At 49.2% G+C, this 14,129-nt stretch overlaps 1 protein-coding gene across 2 annotated transcripts in view; it reads right to left on the bottom strand.

The window, feature by feature from the left end:
- LOC116359728 (formin-2) overlaps window positions 1-14,129 on the bottom strand; it is a 122,416-nt gene that overhangs the window by 16,506 nt on the left and 91,781 nt on the right. For both annotated transcript variants that reach the window (XM_031813097.1, XM_031813098.1), the window contains 2 exons: window positions 12,562-12,682; window positions 1,505-1,597 (listed from right to left, as the gene is read on the bottom strand). In XM_031813097.1, coding sequence (XP_031668957.1) covers window positions 1,505-1,597; window positions 12,562-12,682 — 214 coding nt within the window. The remainder of the gene's footprint in view (window positions 1-1,504; window positions 1,598-12,561; window positions 12,683-14,129) is intronic.

Here is a 14,129-nt window from a genome sequence, read left to right as displayed (position 1 = left end):
ATGAATGTGAGGAATTTGGAATTAGTACATTTCAGGGGAAGATCATCAAGAAGTCAATAATGTGAAGTCCACTGGGTGAGATTAAACAACCAGTTCAGATCAATCTCTCCACTGAACCATAAAAACAATAGAAATCCAATGTTTCCATAATCTGCAGTTTGTCCAAGTGACCTCACAGCAGCAGACCACGTGTAGCTCGCCAACCCCGGTACCTCCACATCCGACTTCCTCATCAGCGGGATCGTCTGAGGTAGGGGGGGGGGGGGGGGGGGGCTGAGGACTATTTATGTCGGTAGTAAACCCTTTTGTGGGGGAAACTAATTTCTGATTGGCTGGGCCTAGCTCCCCTGTGGGTGGGCCTGGCTCCCAAGTGGGTGGGCCTGTGCCCTCCCAGGCCCACCCCATGGCTGCACCCCTGTGGCTGGGCCTAGCTCCCCTGTGGCTGGGCCTAGCTCCCCTGTGGCTGGGCCTAGCTCCCCTGTGGCTGGGCCTAGCTCCCCTGTGGGTGGGCCTGGCTGCCAAAGTGGGTGGGCCTGTGCCCTCCCAGGCCCACCCCATGGCTGCACCCCTGTGGCTGGGCCTAGCTCCCCTGTGGGTGGGCCTGGCTGCCAAAGTGGGTGGGCCTGTGCTCTCCCAGGCCCACCCCATGGCTGCACCCCTGTGGCTGGGCCTAGCTCCCCTGTGGCTGGGCCTAGCTCCCCTGTGGCTGGGCCTGTGCCCTCCCAGGCCCACCCCATGGCTGCACCCCTGTGGCTGGGCCTAGCTCCCCTGTGGGTGGGCCTGTGCCCTCCCAGGCCCACCCCATGGCTGCACCCCTGTGGCTGGGCCTAGCTCCCCTGTGGGTGGGCCTGTGCCCTCCCAGGCCCACCCCATGGCTGCACCCCTGTGGCTGGGCCTGTGCCCTCCCAGGCCCACCCCATGGCTGCACCCCTGTGGGTGGGCCTGTGCCCTCCCAGGCCCACCCCATGGCTGCACCCCTGTGGCTGGGCCTGTGCCCTCCCAGGCCCACCCCATGGCTGCACCCCTGTGGCTGGGCACCCCTCTGGGCACCCCTCTGGGCACCCCTCTGACAAGGTTGGATAACAAAACTCTAGGACTTTTTTTGTTTCCTGAATATGTTAAAATTATATTTTAGGCTTTAGGGTTCCCTTTAGGGTTTCCGGTTCCCTTTAGGGTTTCCGGTTCCCTTTAGGGTTTCCGGTTCCCTTTAGGGTTTCCGGTTCCCTTTAGGGTTTCCGGTTCCCTTTAGGGTTTCCGGTTCCCTTTAGGGTTTCCGGTTCCCTTTAGGGTTTCCGGTTCCCTTTAGGGTTCGGGGGAAAATAGGACTTTGACTTTGAATGGGAATACAATTTTACTCCTCAAAAAGTCCAGAAAATTCCTGAAAACAAAGATGTGTCCGTCCGTGTGTGTCCATAGTAGTGTGTGTGTGTGTCCATAGTAGTGCATGTGGGTGTGTCCATAGTAGTGTGTGTGTGTGTGTGTCCATAGTAGTGTTCTCTCCTACCTTGGCTGAGGAATTCCTCCATCTTGTCCTTGAAGGGCTGTAGGTGATCTTCAGACGACACTTTACACACCTTCTCCACCTCTGTGTTGCACGCTGGAATGAGAGGACAACACTAAACTGTTTACAAAATGGTCACAGAAAGGCAATACAATGGCTGATTTCAAGAGAAAAATCACCATTTAAGATATGTAAATATTTAACCTTTAACTAGGCAAGTCAGTTAAGAACAAATTCGTATTTACAATGACGGCCTACCGGGGAACAGTGGGTTAACTGCCTTGTTCAGGAGCAGAACGACAGATTTGTACCTTCAAACCAGCAACCATTCGGTTACGTGCCCAACGCTCTAACCACTAGGCTACATACAATGTCGACCATAACAGATTAGTGCCCGACCAGTGGTCATCTTCAGTGTAGTTAAACCATGTTACTATGACCTAGCTATAGTTTCACATGAACCCAGCCCGCTTCTCTAACATCCCTGAAATGGGCCCTGTACTTAGAGAAAACTAACCTATCCTGATCAACTATTACTCGTTGATAAATATGACTCAGCCGAGAGCTGCCCTGTGACACGAGCCTACCAGAGGAGCTAAATAACTTCTATGCTAACTTCGAGGCAAGTAACACTGAAACATGCATGAGAGCACTAGCTGTTCCAGAAGACTGTGTGATCACGGTCTCCGCAGCCGATGAGAGGAAGACCTTTAAACAAGTCAACACTCACAAGGCCGCAGGGCCAGACATATTACCAGGATGTGTACTCAAAGCGTGCGCTGACCAACTGGCAAGTGTCTTCACTGACATTTTCAACCTCTCCCTGTCTGAGTCCGTAATACCAACATGTTTCAAGCAGACCACCATAGTCCCTGTGCCCAAGAACAATAAGATAACCTGCCTAAATGACTACCGACCCGTAGCACTCACACCAAGCTTCCTGCCATCCAGGACCTCTATACCAGGTGGTGTCAGAGCCCTAGTCATAGACTGTTCTCTCTGCTATCACCCGGCAAGTGGTACCGGAGCAAATCTAGGTCCAAGAGGCAGCTAATCAAATGACTTCCCAGACTATTTGCATAGGCAGATTACTACTACTACTGCTGCTACTACTACTACTGTTTATTACCCTCTGTTATTATCTATGCATAGCCACTTTAATAACTACCTACATGTACATATTATCTCAATTACTTCGACACCAGTGCCCCCTGTAAATAGCCTCCACATTGACTCTGTACCGGTACCCCCTGTAAATAGCCTCCACATTGACTCTGTACCGGTACCCCTTGTATATAGCCTCCACATTGACTCTGTACATAGCCTCCACCGTGACTCTGTACCGGTACCCCCTGTATATAGCCTCCACATTGACTCTGTACCGGTACCCCCTGTATATAGCCTCCACATTGACTCTGTACCGGTACCCCCTGTATATAGCCTCCACATTGACTCTGTACCGGTACCCCCTGTAAATAGCCTCCACATTGACTCTGTACCGGTACCCCCTGTATATAGCCTCCACATTGACTCTGTACCGGTACCCCCTGTATATAGCCTCCACATTGACTCTGTACCGGTACCCCCTGTATATAGCCTCCACATTGACTCTGTACCGGTACCCCCTGTATATAGCCTCCACATTGACTCTGTACCGGTACCCCCTGTATATAGCCTCCACATTGACTCTGTACCGGTACCCCCTGTAAATAGCCTCCACATTGACTCTGTACCGGTACCCCCTGTATATAGCCTCCACATTGACTCTGTACCGGTACCCCCTGTATATAGCCTCCACATTGACTCTGTACCGGTACCCCCTGTATATAGCCTCCACATTGACTCTGTACCGGTACCCCCTGTATATAGCCTCCACATTGACTCTGTACCGGTACCCCCTGTATATAGCCTCCACATTGACTCTGTACCGTAACACCCTGTATATAGCCTCCACATTGACTCTGTACCGGTACCCCCTGTATATAGCCTCCACATTGACTCTGTACCGGTACCCCCTGTATATAGCCTCCACATTGACTCTGTACCGGTACCCCCTGTATATAGCCTCCACACACCCTGTATATAGCCTCCACACACCCTGTATATAGCCTCCACATTGACTCTGTACCGTAACACCCTGTATATAGCCTCCACATTGACTCTGTACCGTAACACCCTGTATATAGCCTCCACATTGACTCTGTACCGTAACACCCTGTATATAGCCTCCACATTGACTCTGTACCGTAACACCCTGTATATAGCCTCCACATTGACTCTGTACCGTAACACCCTGTATATAGCCTCCACATTGACTCTGTACCGGTACCCCCTGTATATAGCCTCCACACACCCTGTATATAGCCTCCACACACCCTGTATATAGCCTCCACACACCCTGTATATAGCCTCCACACACCCTGTATATAGCCTCCACACACCCTGTATATAGCCTCCACACACCCTGTATATAGCCTCCACACACCCTGTATATAGCACAGATTTTTTTTCTTCTCCAAACTACATTGTTGGTTAAGGGCTCATAAGCAAGCTTTTCACTGGAAGGTATTTCACTGGAAGGTATTTCACTGGAAGGTATTTCACTGGAAGGTATTTCACTGGAAGGTATTTCACTGGAAGGTATTTCACTGGAAGGTATTTCACTGGAAGGTATTTCACTGGAAGGTATTTCACTGGAAGGTATTTCACTGGAAGGTATTTCACTGGAAGGTATTTCACTGGAAGGTATTTCACTGGAAGGTATTTCACTGTAAGGTATTTCACTGGAAGGTATTTCACTGTAAGGAATAGGTGGTAGAAAAGTATGTTTATTGTCCATTTGTAAGAATGGTAATGTTTGTACCTGTGTACAATGTACCTGTTGTTTTCAGCACAGGTGACAAATACAATTTGATTTTGTGAAGTTCTGTCAAGGCACTGCATGTGGCTGCGAAGGCAAATCATTCAACTGCATTCTGACCCCATCACCTGTCGCCCCTGGTAACCCCTGCTCCCCTCCCCCTGAACGAAGACTGATGCCTGCTGTGGAATTCTGGAATCTATTCTAGAACTTCCGTGAAGCTCTGAGAGTCACGCACCAATCAGTGGCCATAATGAATTAGAGTCAGAGTGTCAGCGTCCAATCTAAATCCCAGCTGGACAATTACCGCCCTCTACCTGACCTTTAGCCTGTGTCAGGGAGGGCCATGTTGTTCTTCCTGGAGCACACTGGTTGAGCACACCTTCTGTCTGTAATACAGACCCAGCCTACAGTCACCTCTGAAGACCACCAATATAACAGACATCTCAGTAGACTAGACACCATCTGTCTGTAATACAGACCCAGCCTACAGTCACCTCTGAAGACCACCAATATAACAGACATCTCAGTAGACTAGACACCACCTGTCTGTAATACAGACCCAGCCTACAGTCACCTCTGAAGACCACCAATATAACAGAGAGGGATGGATGGAGAGACCCGGTTATTCTGGTACTGTAAATATCCTCCTCCGCTGTAGCACAACCCCACAGTTAAACCCCAACAGAACATGGTTCTGTCTGAATGCGAGCAGCACCGCAAGGTCGCCCGCCCGACACGCGGGAGAGAGAGGGGGAAAGTGCAGAAAGATTTAGAGACGCCAGGCCCTTAACTAGCATTTATCTAAGCCTATATATATATATATTACCTTTATTTAACCAGGCAAGTCAGTTAAGAACAAATTCTTATTTTCAATGACGGCCTGGGAACAGTGGGTTAACTGCCTGTTCAGGGCAGAACGACAGATTTGTACCTTGTCAGCTCGGGGGTTTGAAATCGCAACCTTCCGGTTACTAGTCCAACGCTCTAACCACTAGGCTACCCTGCCGCCCCTCTTGACTTACTGTAAAGAGAGAGGACCATGTAGCTACAGAACAGAGAGGGCTTACTGTAAAGAGAGAGGGCCATCTAGCTACAGAACAGAGAGGGCTTACTGTAAAGAGAGAGGGCCATCTAGCTACAGAACAGAGAGGGCTTACTGTAAAGAGAGAGGGCCATCTAGCTACAGAACAGAGAGGGCTTACTGTAAAGAGAGAGGGCCATCTAGCTACAGAACAGAGAGGGCTTACTGTAAAGAGAGGACAATCTAGCTACAGAACAGAGAGGGCTTACTGTAAAGAGAGAGGACCATCTGGCTACAGAACAGAGAGGGCTTACTGTAAAGAGAGGACCATCTGGCTACAGAACAGAGAGGGCTTACTGTAAAGAGAGGACCATCTGGCTACAGAACAGAGAGGGCTTACTGTAAAGAGAGGACCATCTGGCTACAGAACAGAGGGCTTAGTGTAAAGAGAGGACCGTCTAGCTACAGAACAGAGCGGGCTTACTGTAAAGAGAGAGGACCATCTAGCTACAGAACAGAGGGCTTACTGTAAAGAGAGAAGACCATATAGCTACAGAACAGAGGGGGCTTAATGAGGATGAAAAATGTGTGGTGTGTGTGGACCATGGTAAATCATTGGTGATGTGGACGAGAAGGAACTTAAAGCTCTCGACCCGCTACACAACATCATCGATGTGGGCGTGCTCTCCCCTCTTTCTCCTGTAGTCCTCAAATAGCTCCTTGGCCTTACTGACGTTGAGGGAGAGGTTGTTGTCCTGGCAACACATTGCTAAGTCTCTGACCTCCCTTCCCTATAGGCTGACTCGTCGCCACCGGTGATCAGGCCTACCACCGTTGTGTTGTCAGTAAAACTTGGTGTTGGAGTCATGTATGGCTACGCAGTTGTGGGTGAACAGGAAGTACATGAGGGAACTAAGCACACACCCGATGGGCCCCCTTGTTGCGGGCCAGCGCGACGGAGGTGTTGTTGCCTAGCCTCACCACCTGGGGGCGGCCTGTCAGGAAGTCAGTCGCAGAGGAAGGTGTTTAGTCCCAGGGTCCTTAGCTTAGTGATGAGCTTGGAGGGGACTATGATGTTGAACGCTGAGCTGTCGTCAATGAACAGTATTCTCACATAGTTATGACCCTTCTTGTCCAGGTGGGAGAGGGCAGTGAGAAGTGCAATCGAGATTGTTTTATCTGTGGATCTGTTAGGGCGGTATACGAATTGGAATGGGTCTGGGGTGTCTGGGATGATGGTGCTTCATGACCAGCCTTTCAAACCACTTCCTTATTATACATGAGTGCTACAGGGCAATCGTCATTTAGGTAGGTTACCTTGGAGCTCTTGGGAACAGGGACAATGGCGGTCAGGTTGACACATGTTGGGATTACAGACTTGGACAACGAGAGAGTGAAAATGTCTGTCGACACCTGCCAGAAGGTCGGCGGATGCTTTGAAAACCCGCCCTGGTATTCCATCTGGCACGGCGGCCTTTCTAGGGATGTTTTCCTAGCCTGGTTCCTCTCTAGGTTTCTTCCTAGGTTCTGGCCTTTCTAGGGAGTTTTTTCCTAGCCACTGTGCTTCTACACCTGCACTGCTTCCTGTTTGGGGTTTTAGGCTGGGTTTCTGTACAGCACTTTGTGACATCAGCTGATGTAAGAGGGGATTTCAATACATTTGATTGATTGATTGTTAACCTGTTGAAATGTTTTGCTCACATCGGCCACGAAGAGCGAGATCACACAGTCGTCAGGAAAAGCAGGGGCAGTGTTATATTCCTCAGAGCATAAAAAGACATGTAGCTCGTTTGGGAGTTTTGTGTCTCTGGGAAGTTCATGACTTGGTTTCCCTTTGTAATCCGTTACCGTCTGACAGACCCAGTCACATATACGACAAGCTTCATAGTCGGTGTAATAGGAAGCCTTTTTCCTCCTCTATTGCCTTTCTACAGGTTTGAAGACTCGGAGGTCGTAGACTTCTTGTATGTGTCACGTTCATTGTAAGCGGGTCGGCTTTGTCCGACCACTTCTGTATTGGAGTGCGTCACTGGAACATCCTGTTTAAGCTTTTGTTTGTAAACAGGAAGCAGGAGAATAGAGTCACGGTAAGATTTGCCCAAAGGGAGGACGAGGGAGTGCCTTGAATGCGTTTCTGTGGGTAGAATACAGGTGGTCTGGAGTTTTAACAGGAGATGTGTTGGTAGGATACAGGTGGTCTGGGGTTTAAACAGGAGATGTGTTGGTAGGATACAGGGGGTCTGGAGTTACCACCCCATAGGGGCACAGGAGATGTGTTGGTAGAATACAGGTGGTCTGGGGTTACCAGGAGATGGGTTGGTAGGATACAGGTGGTTTGGGGTTAACAGGAGATGTGTTGGTAGGATACAGGGGGTATGGAGTTACCACCCCATAGGGAACAGGAGATGTGTTGGTAGGATACAAGTGGTCTGGGGTTTTAACAGGAGATGTGTTGGTAGGATACAGGTGGTCTGGAGTTACCACCCCATAGGGGCACAGGAGATGTGTTGGTAGGATACAGGGGGTCTGGAGTTACCGCCCCATAGGGGGAACAGGAGATGTGTTGGTAGGATACAGGGGTTCTGGAGTTACCACCCCATAGGGGCACAGGAGATGTGTTGGTAGGATACAGGGGGTCTGGAGTTACCGCCCCATAGGGGGAACAGGAGATGTGTTGGTAGGATACAGGGGGTCTGGAGTTACCACCCCATAGGGGCACAGGAGATGTGTTGGTAGGATACAGGTGGTCTGGAGTTACCACCCCATAGGGGCACAGGAGATGTGTTGGTAGGATACAGGTGGTCTGGAGTTACCACCCCATAGGGAACAGGAGATGTGTTGGTAGGATACAAGTGGTCTGGGGTTTTAACAGGAGATGTGTTGGTAGGATACAGGTGGTCTGGAGTTACCACCCCATAGGGGCACAGGAGATGTGTTGGTAGGATACAGGGGGTCTGGAGTTACCGCCCCATAGGGGGAACAGGAGATGTGTTGGTAGGATACAGGGGTTCTGGAGTTACCACCCCATAGGGGCACAGGAGATGTGTTGGTAGGATACAGGGGGTCTGGAGTTACCGCCCCATAGGGGGAACAGGAGATGTGTTGGTAGGATACAGGGGGTCTGGAGTTACCACCCCATAGGGGCACAGGAGATGTGTTGGTAGGATACAGGTGGTCTGGAGTTACCACCCCATAGGGGCACAGGAGATGTGTTGGTAGGATACAGGTGGTCTGGAGTTACCACCCCATAGGGGCACAGGAGATGTGTTGGTAGGATACAGGTGGTCTGGAGTTACCGCCCCATAGGGGCACAGGAGATGTGTTGGTAGACGTGAGGTGGGACGGTTTGAAGTCACCCAGCATTTAAAACCAGGTGATCAAAAGCACAAGAATTCCTTCAAACTTGAAGCAGCAAACCAGTTATTTATGGAGAAAAAAAGCAGTTTTTCCTGCCACTCATGGAGAATCTACAGAGTACGATATTATAGTGTAACAGTATAGCTTCCGTCCCTCTCCTCGCCCCTATGGTCCGGTATGAACAGTGGAACAGCTGAGTCAGAGATGAAGTCTAAATCGAGGTCAGTGATAATAGTATAACTATTTAAACAATACACGTCACTCAAATGGACAAGTTGGGTTGGAACTCCTAAGGCCGCCCTCCTCCGTCCGTCGGGACGCGCCGCCCTCCTCCGTCCGTCGGGACATGTGGACCCCCGGTAATTAAAGTGCACATGGTGTCTCCGGTTGAGGCCCGAGGAGAGAGAGAGAAACATTGTCTCAGTCCTGACAGAGCGATAGCTGCCTGCGATCAACTGCTCCTCGCCAGCAGAACGTGGCAGTAGAATGAAGAACTCTTTAAAAAGGTTCAGCAGGCTCCTGAAACTCATTAGGTGAATGAAGGCAACGAGGACTAGCCACTCAAAACGTCTAGACAGCCTGATAGTCTAACAACAGCTACACGAATCGAGATAAGCATGGTCCCATTCTGTCATCTAGCATGGGCCCCATTCTGTCATCTAGCATGGTTCCCATTCCCATTCTGTCATCTAGCATGGTTCCCATTCCCATTCTGTCATCTAGCATGGTTCCCATTCTATCATCTAGCATGGTTCCCATTCTGGCATCTAGCATGGTTCCCATTCTGGCATCTAGCATGGTGGCCATTCTGGCATCTAGCATGGTGGCCATTCTGGCATCTAGCATGGTGGCCATTCTGGCATCTAGCATGGTGGCCATTCTGGCATCTAGCATGGTGGCCATTCTGGCATCTAGCATGGTGGCCATTCTGGCATCTAGCATGGTGGCCATTCTGGCATCTAGCATGGTGGCCATTCTGGCATCTAGCATGGTGGCCATTCTGGCATCTAGCATGGTGGCCATTCTGTCATCTAGCATGGTGGCCATTCTGGCATCTAGCATGGTGGCCATTCTGTCATCTAGCATGGTGGCCATTCTGTCATCTAGCATGGTGGCCATTCTGTCATCTAGCATGGTGGCCATTCTGTCATCTAGCATGGTGGCCATTCTGTCATCTAGCATGGTGGCCATTCTGTCATCTAGCATGGCTCTCCCACTGTCCCAAATGGAACCCTATTCCCTATATAGTGCACGACTCTATACTACAGCCCTATATAGTGCACTACTTTATACTACAGCCCTATGCCCTATATAGTGCACTACTTTATACTACTGCCCTATTCCCGATATAGTGCACTACTTTATACTACAGCCCTATTCCCTATATAGTGCACTACTTTATACTACAGCCCTATTCCCTATATAGTACACTACAGCCCTATTCCCTGTATAGTGCACTAGGCATTTGGGATGCAGGCAAGCTGTCAGAGTTCAGGGTAGAAACTAGGATGTGTTTACACAACTCTCTCCTGCTTCCTCATCTCATCATTTAATGAGCTGCTTGGAACCACATAAAAATAAAAAATAAATAAGAATCAGAGAGAAATTGGCCCAAGCCAATTACGCCAAATGACCCTGATCTGGTTCTGTCCTGAAATAGCCTGCTGCCCTGACCTCTCCCTGGCCTGCGCGAGGGGCTGTGACAGCAGTGACCTCAGCGTAGACGGGTCAGGTTTCATCTGGTTGGTTGATAAGACAGACGTGGGGACGAGAACAGTCCAGGAATGAAAAAAATTATAGCGGGAACAGGGTGAGAAGTCTTTTCTTTCAAAAATTGTATTGAGAGACAGAGAGACAGAGAAAGAGCGAGAGAGAGAGAAAGGGAGCGAGAGAGAGAGAAAGGGAGCGAGAGAGAGAGAAAGGGAGCGAGAGAGAGAGAAAGGGAGCGAGAGAGAGAGAAAGGGAGCGAGAGAGAGAGAAAGGGAGCGAGAGAGAGAGAAAAGAAAGGGAGCGAGAGAGAGAGAAAGGGAGCGAGAGAGAGAGAAAGGGAGCGAGAGAGAGAGAAAGGGAGCGAGAGAGAGAGAAAGGGAGCGAGAGAGAGAGAAAGGGAGCGAGAGAGAGAGAAAGGGAGCGAGAGAGAGAGAGAAAGGGAGCGAGAGAGAGAGAAAGGGAGCGAGAGAGAGAGAAAGGGAGCGAGAGAGAGAGAAAGGGAGCGAGAGAGAGAGAAAGGGAGCGAGAGAGAGAGAAAGGGAGCGAGAGAGAGAGAAAGGGAGCGAGAGAGAGAGAAAGGGAGCGAGAGAGAGAGAAAGGGAGCGAGAGAGAGAGAAAGGGAGCGAGTTAGAGAAACAGAGAGAGAGAGAGAGAAACAGAGAGCGGGTGACAGAGTGACTTTGAAAAAGAGAGAGACAGAGAGAGAGATGTGTTTACCATTTCCAATGTGTTAACAACTTCCAGCCTTCTAAATGACCTTCAGGAAATAACTTGTAGTTTACACACTGTGTTCAAAGCCCTGTTCTCTGCCAGCGCTGTACACTACATTTACATCAATATTTACACATGGAAGTGGAGTCCTTATGTCTGAAGCGCCCTGGATAATTAGCATAATAATTCAAGCCACCCCTGTATGATGAGCAATCATGAGGACAAGGTAACGGTCAAACAAGCAGAGGGCCTACGGAGAAACATACAGGCATGGTGTAGGAGTGGGCTTTTCAGAGAGCTGTACACTACACAAACAAGCAGAGGGCCTAGGAGAAACACACAGGCGTGGTGTAGGATTGGGCTTTTCAGAGAGCTGTGCACTACACAAACAAGCAGAGGGCCTACGGCAAAACATACAGGCGTGGTGTAGGAGTGGGCTTTTCAGAGAGCTGAACACTACACAAGCAAGCCTGGTGCAACTCTCTCCCTGGCCTGGCTGGCATTAGAAGCAGTGTTCTGGAACACCAGGGAGGTAGGGGAGGGAGGGCCTAGGAGAGGTGGGGGGGCTATGAGAGGCAGCAGCCACACACAAGCCTAAGATCACCATTTACAATGCCAAGCGTCGGCTGGAAGGGTGTAAAGCTCATCGCCATTGGATTCTGGAGCAGAGGAAACGCGTTCTCTGGAGTGATGAATCACGCTTCACCATCTGGCAGTCCGACAGCCAAATCTGGGTTTGGTGGATGCTAGGAGAACGTTACCTTCCCCAATGCATGGTACCAACTGTAAAGTTTGGTGGATGCTAGGAGAACGTTACCTTCCCCAATGCATGGTACCAACTGTAAAGTTTGGTGGAGGAGGAATAATGGAATAATGGTCCGGGGCTGTTAGTTCCAGTGAAGGGAAATGTTAACGCTACAGCATACAATGACATCCAACACCTTTGGGATGAATTGGAACGCCGACTGCGAGCCAGGCCTAATCGCCCAACATCAGTGCCTGACTTCACAAATGCTTTAGGCTGAATGGAAGCAAGTCCCCTCCCAGCAATGTTTCAACATCTATTGGAAAGCCTTCCCAGAAGAGTGGAGGCTGTTATAGCAGCAAAGGGGGGGCACCAACTCCATATTAATTAATGCAGATGATTTTGGAATGAAATGTTCGACGAGCAGGTGTTCACATACTTGGTCATGAATTGTATCTGTGACCAACAAACTGTATTCCCAGTCATGTGGTGTATCTGTGACCAACAGACACATATCTGTATTCCCAGTCATGCGAAATCCATAGATGAGGGCCTAATTTATTTATTTCAATTGACTGATTTCCTTATATGAACTGTGAACTCAGTCAAATCTTTGAAATTGGTGTGTTTATATTTTGGTTCAGTACAGTTACCTCGAAGGTCCTTCTTCAGCCTGGTCAGATCCTTCTGAAAGTCCTCAAACTTCATCTGTGAAGCCTGGAACAGATCCTGGGGCTCAGGGAGAGGGTAGAGGCACGTCTCCCTGCCAGCATCCTGACAATACATGACATGACCTTAGTCCTTAGAGCATTAGATAAAGCAGCGGGCTAGTGGAGTTAGATCACGTAGAGTGGGTTAGGGTAGTAGAGCTAGAGCATGTAGAGTGGGTTAGGGTAGGAGAGTTAGATCACGTAGAGTGGGTTAGGGTAGTAGAGTCAGATCAAGTAGAGTGGGTTAGGATAGTAGAGTCAGATCACGTAGAGTGGGTTAGGGTAGTAGAGTCAGATCACGTAGAGTGGGTTAGGGTAGTAGAGTCAGATCACGTAGAGTGGGTTAGGGTAGTAGAGTAGGATCACGTAGAGTGGGTTAGGGTAGTAGAGTCAGATCACGTAGAGTGGGTTAGGGTAGTAGAGTTAGATCACGTAGAGTGGGTTAGGGTAGTAGAGTCAGATCACGTAGAGTGGGTTAGGGTAGTAGAGTTAGATCACGTAGAGTGGTTTAGGGTAGTAGAGCTAGATCATGTAGAATGGGTTAGGGTAGTAGAGTAGGATCACGTAGAGTGGGTTAGGGTAGTAGAGTTAGATCACGTAGAGTGGTTTAGGGTAGTAGAGCTAGATCATGTAGAATGGGTTAGGGTAGTAATTTACTATTTTCAACAGTAGAATAATACTGAAGACATCAAAACTATTAAACATATGGAATCATGTAGTAATCAAAAAAGTGTTAAATCAAAATATATTTTAGATTCTTCAAAGTAGCCTCCCTTTGCCTCGATGACAGCTTTGCAAAATCTTGGCACTCTCAACCAGCTTCATGAGGAATGCTTTTCCAACAGTCTTGAGAGTTCCCACATGTGCGGAGCACTTGTTGGCTGATTTTTCTTCACTCTGCGGTCCAACTCATCTCAATTGGGTTGAGGTCAGGTGATTGTGGAGGCCAAGTCATCAGATGCAGTAGTCCATCACTCTCCTTCTTGGTCAAATAGCCCTTAAACAGCCTGGAGGTGTGTTGCATCATTGTCCTGTTGAAGAACAAATGATAATCCCACTAAGCGCAAACCAGATGAGATGATGTATTGCTGCAGAATGCTGTGGTAGCCATGCTGGTTAAGTGTGCCTTGAAATCTAAATAAGTCACAGTGTCACCAGCAAAGCACCCCACACCACCTCCTCCATGCTTCACGGTGGGGACCACACATGCAGAGATCATCCGTTCACCTACTCTGAGTCTCACTCAGACGGTGATTGGAACCAAAAATCTCAAATTTGGACTCAGACCAAAATAACAGATTTCCACCGGTCTAATGTCTATTGCTCGTGTTTCTTGGCCCAAGCAAGTCTCTTCTTATTATTGGTGTCCTTTAGTAGTGGTTTCTTTGCAGCAATTCGGCCATGAAGGCCTGATTCACGCAGTCTCCTCTGAACAGTTGATGTTGAGATGTGTCTTACTTGAACTCTGAGAAGCATTTATTTGGGTTGCAATCTGAGGTGCAGTTAACTCT

This window comes from Oncorhynchus kisutch, unplaced genomic scaffold (assembly GCF_002021735.2).
Source record: "Oncorhynchus kisutch isolate 150728-3 unplaced genomic scaffold, Okis_V2 Okis04b-Okis11a_hom, whole genome shotgun sequence".
NCBI lineage: Eukaryota > Metazoa > Chordata > Actinopteri > Salmoniformes > Salmonidae > Oncorhynchus > Oncorhynchus kisutch.
The sequence above is the reverse complement of the archived record's forward strand: the minus strand, read 5'-3'. Positions and strand labels throughout refer to the sequence as shown.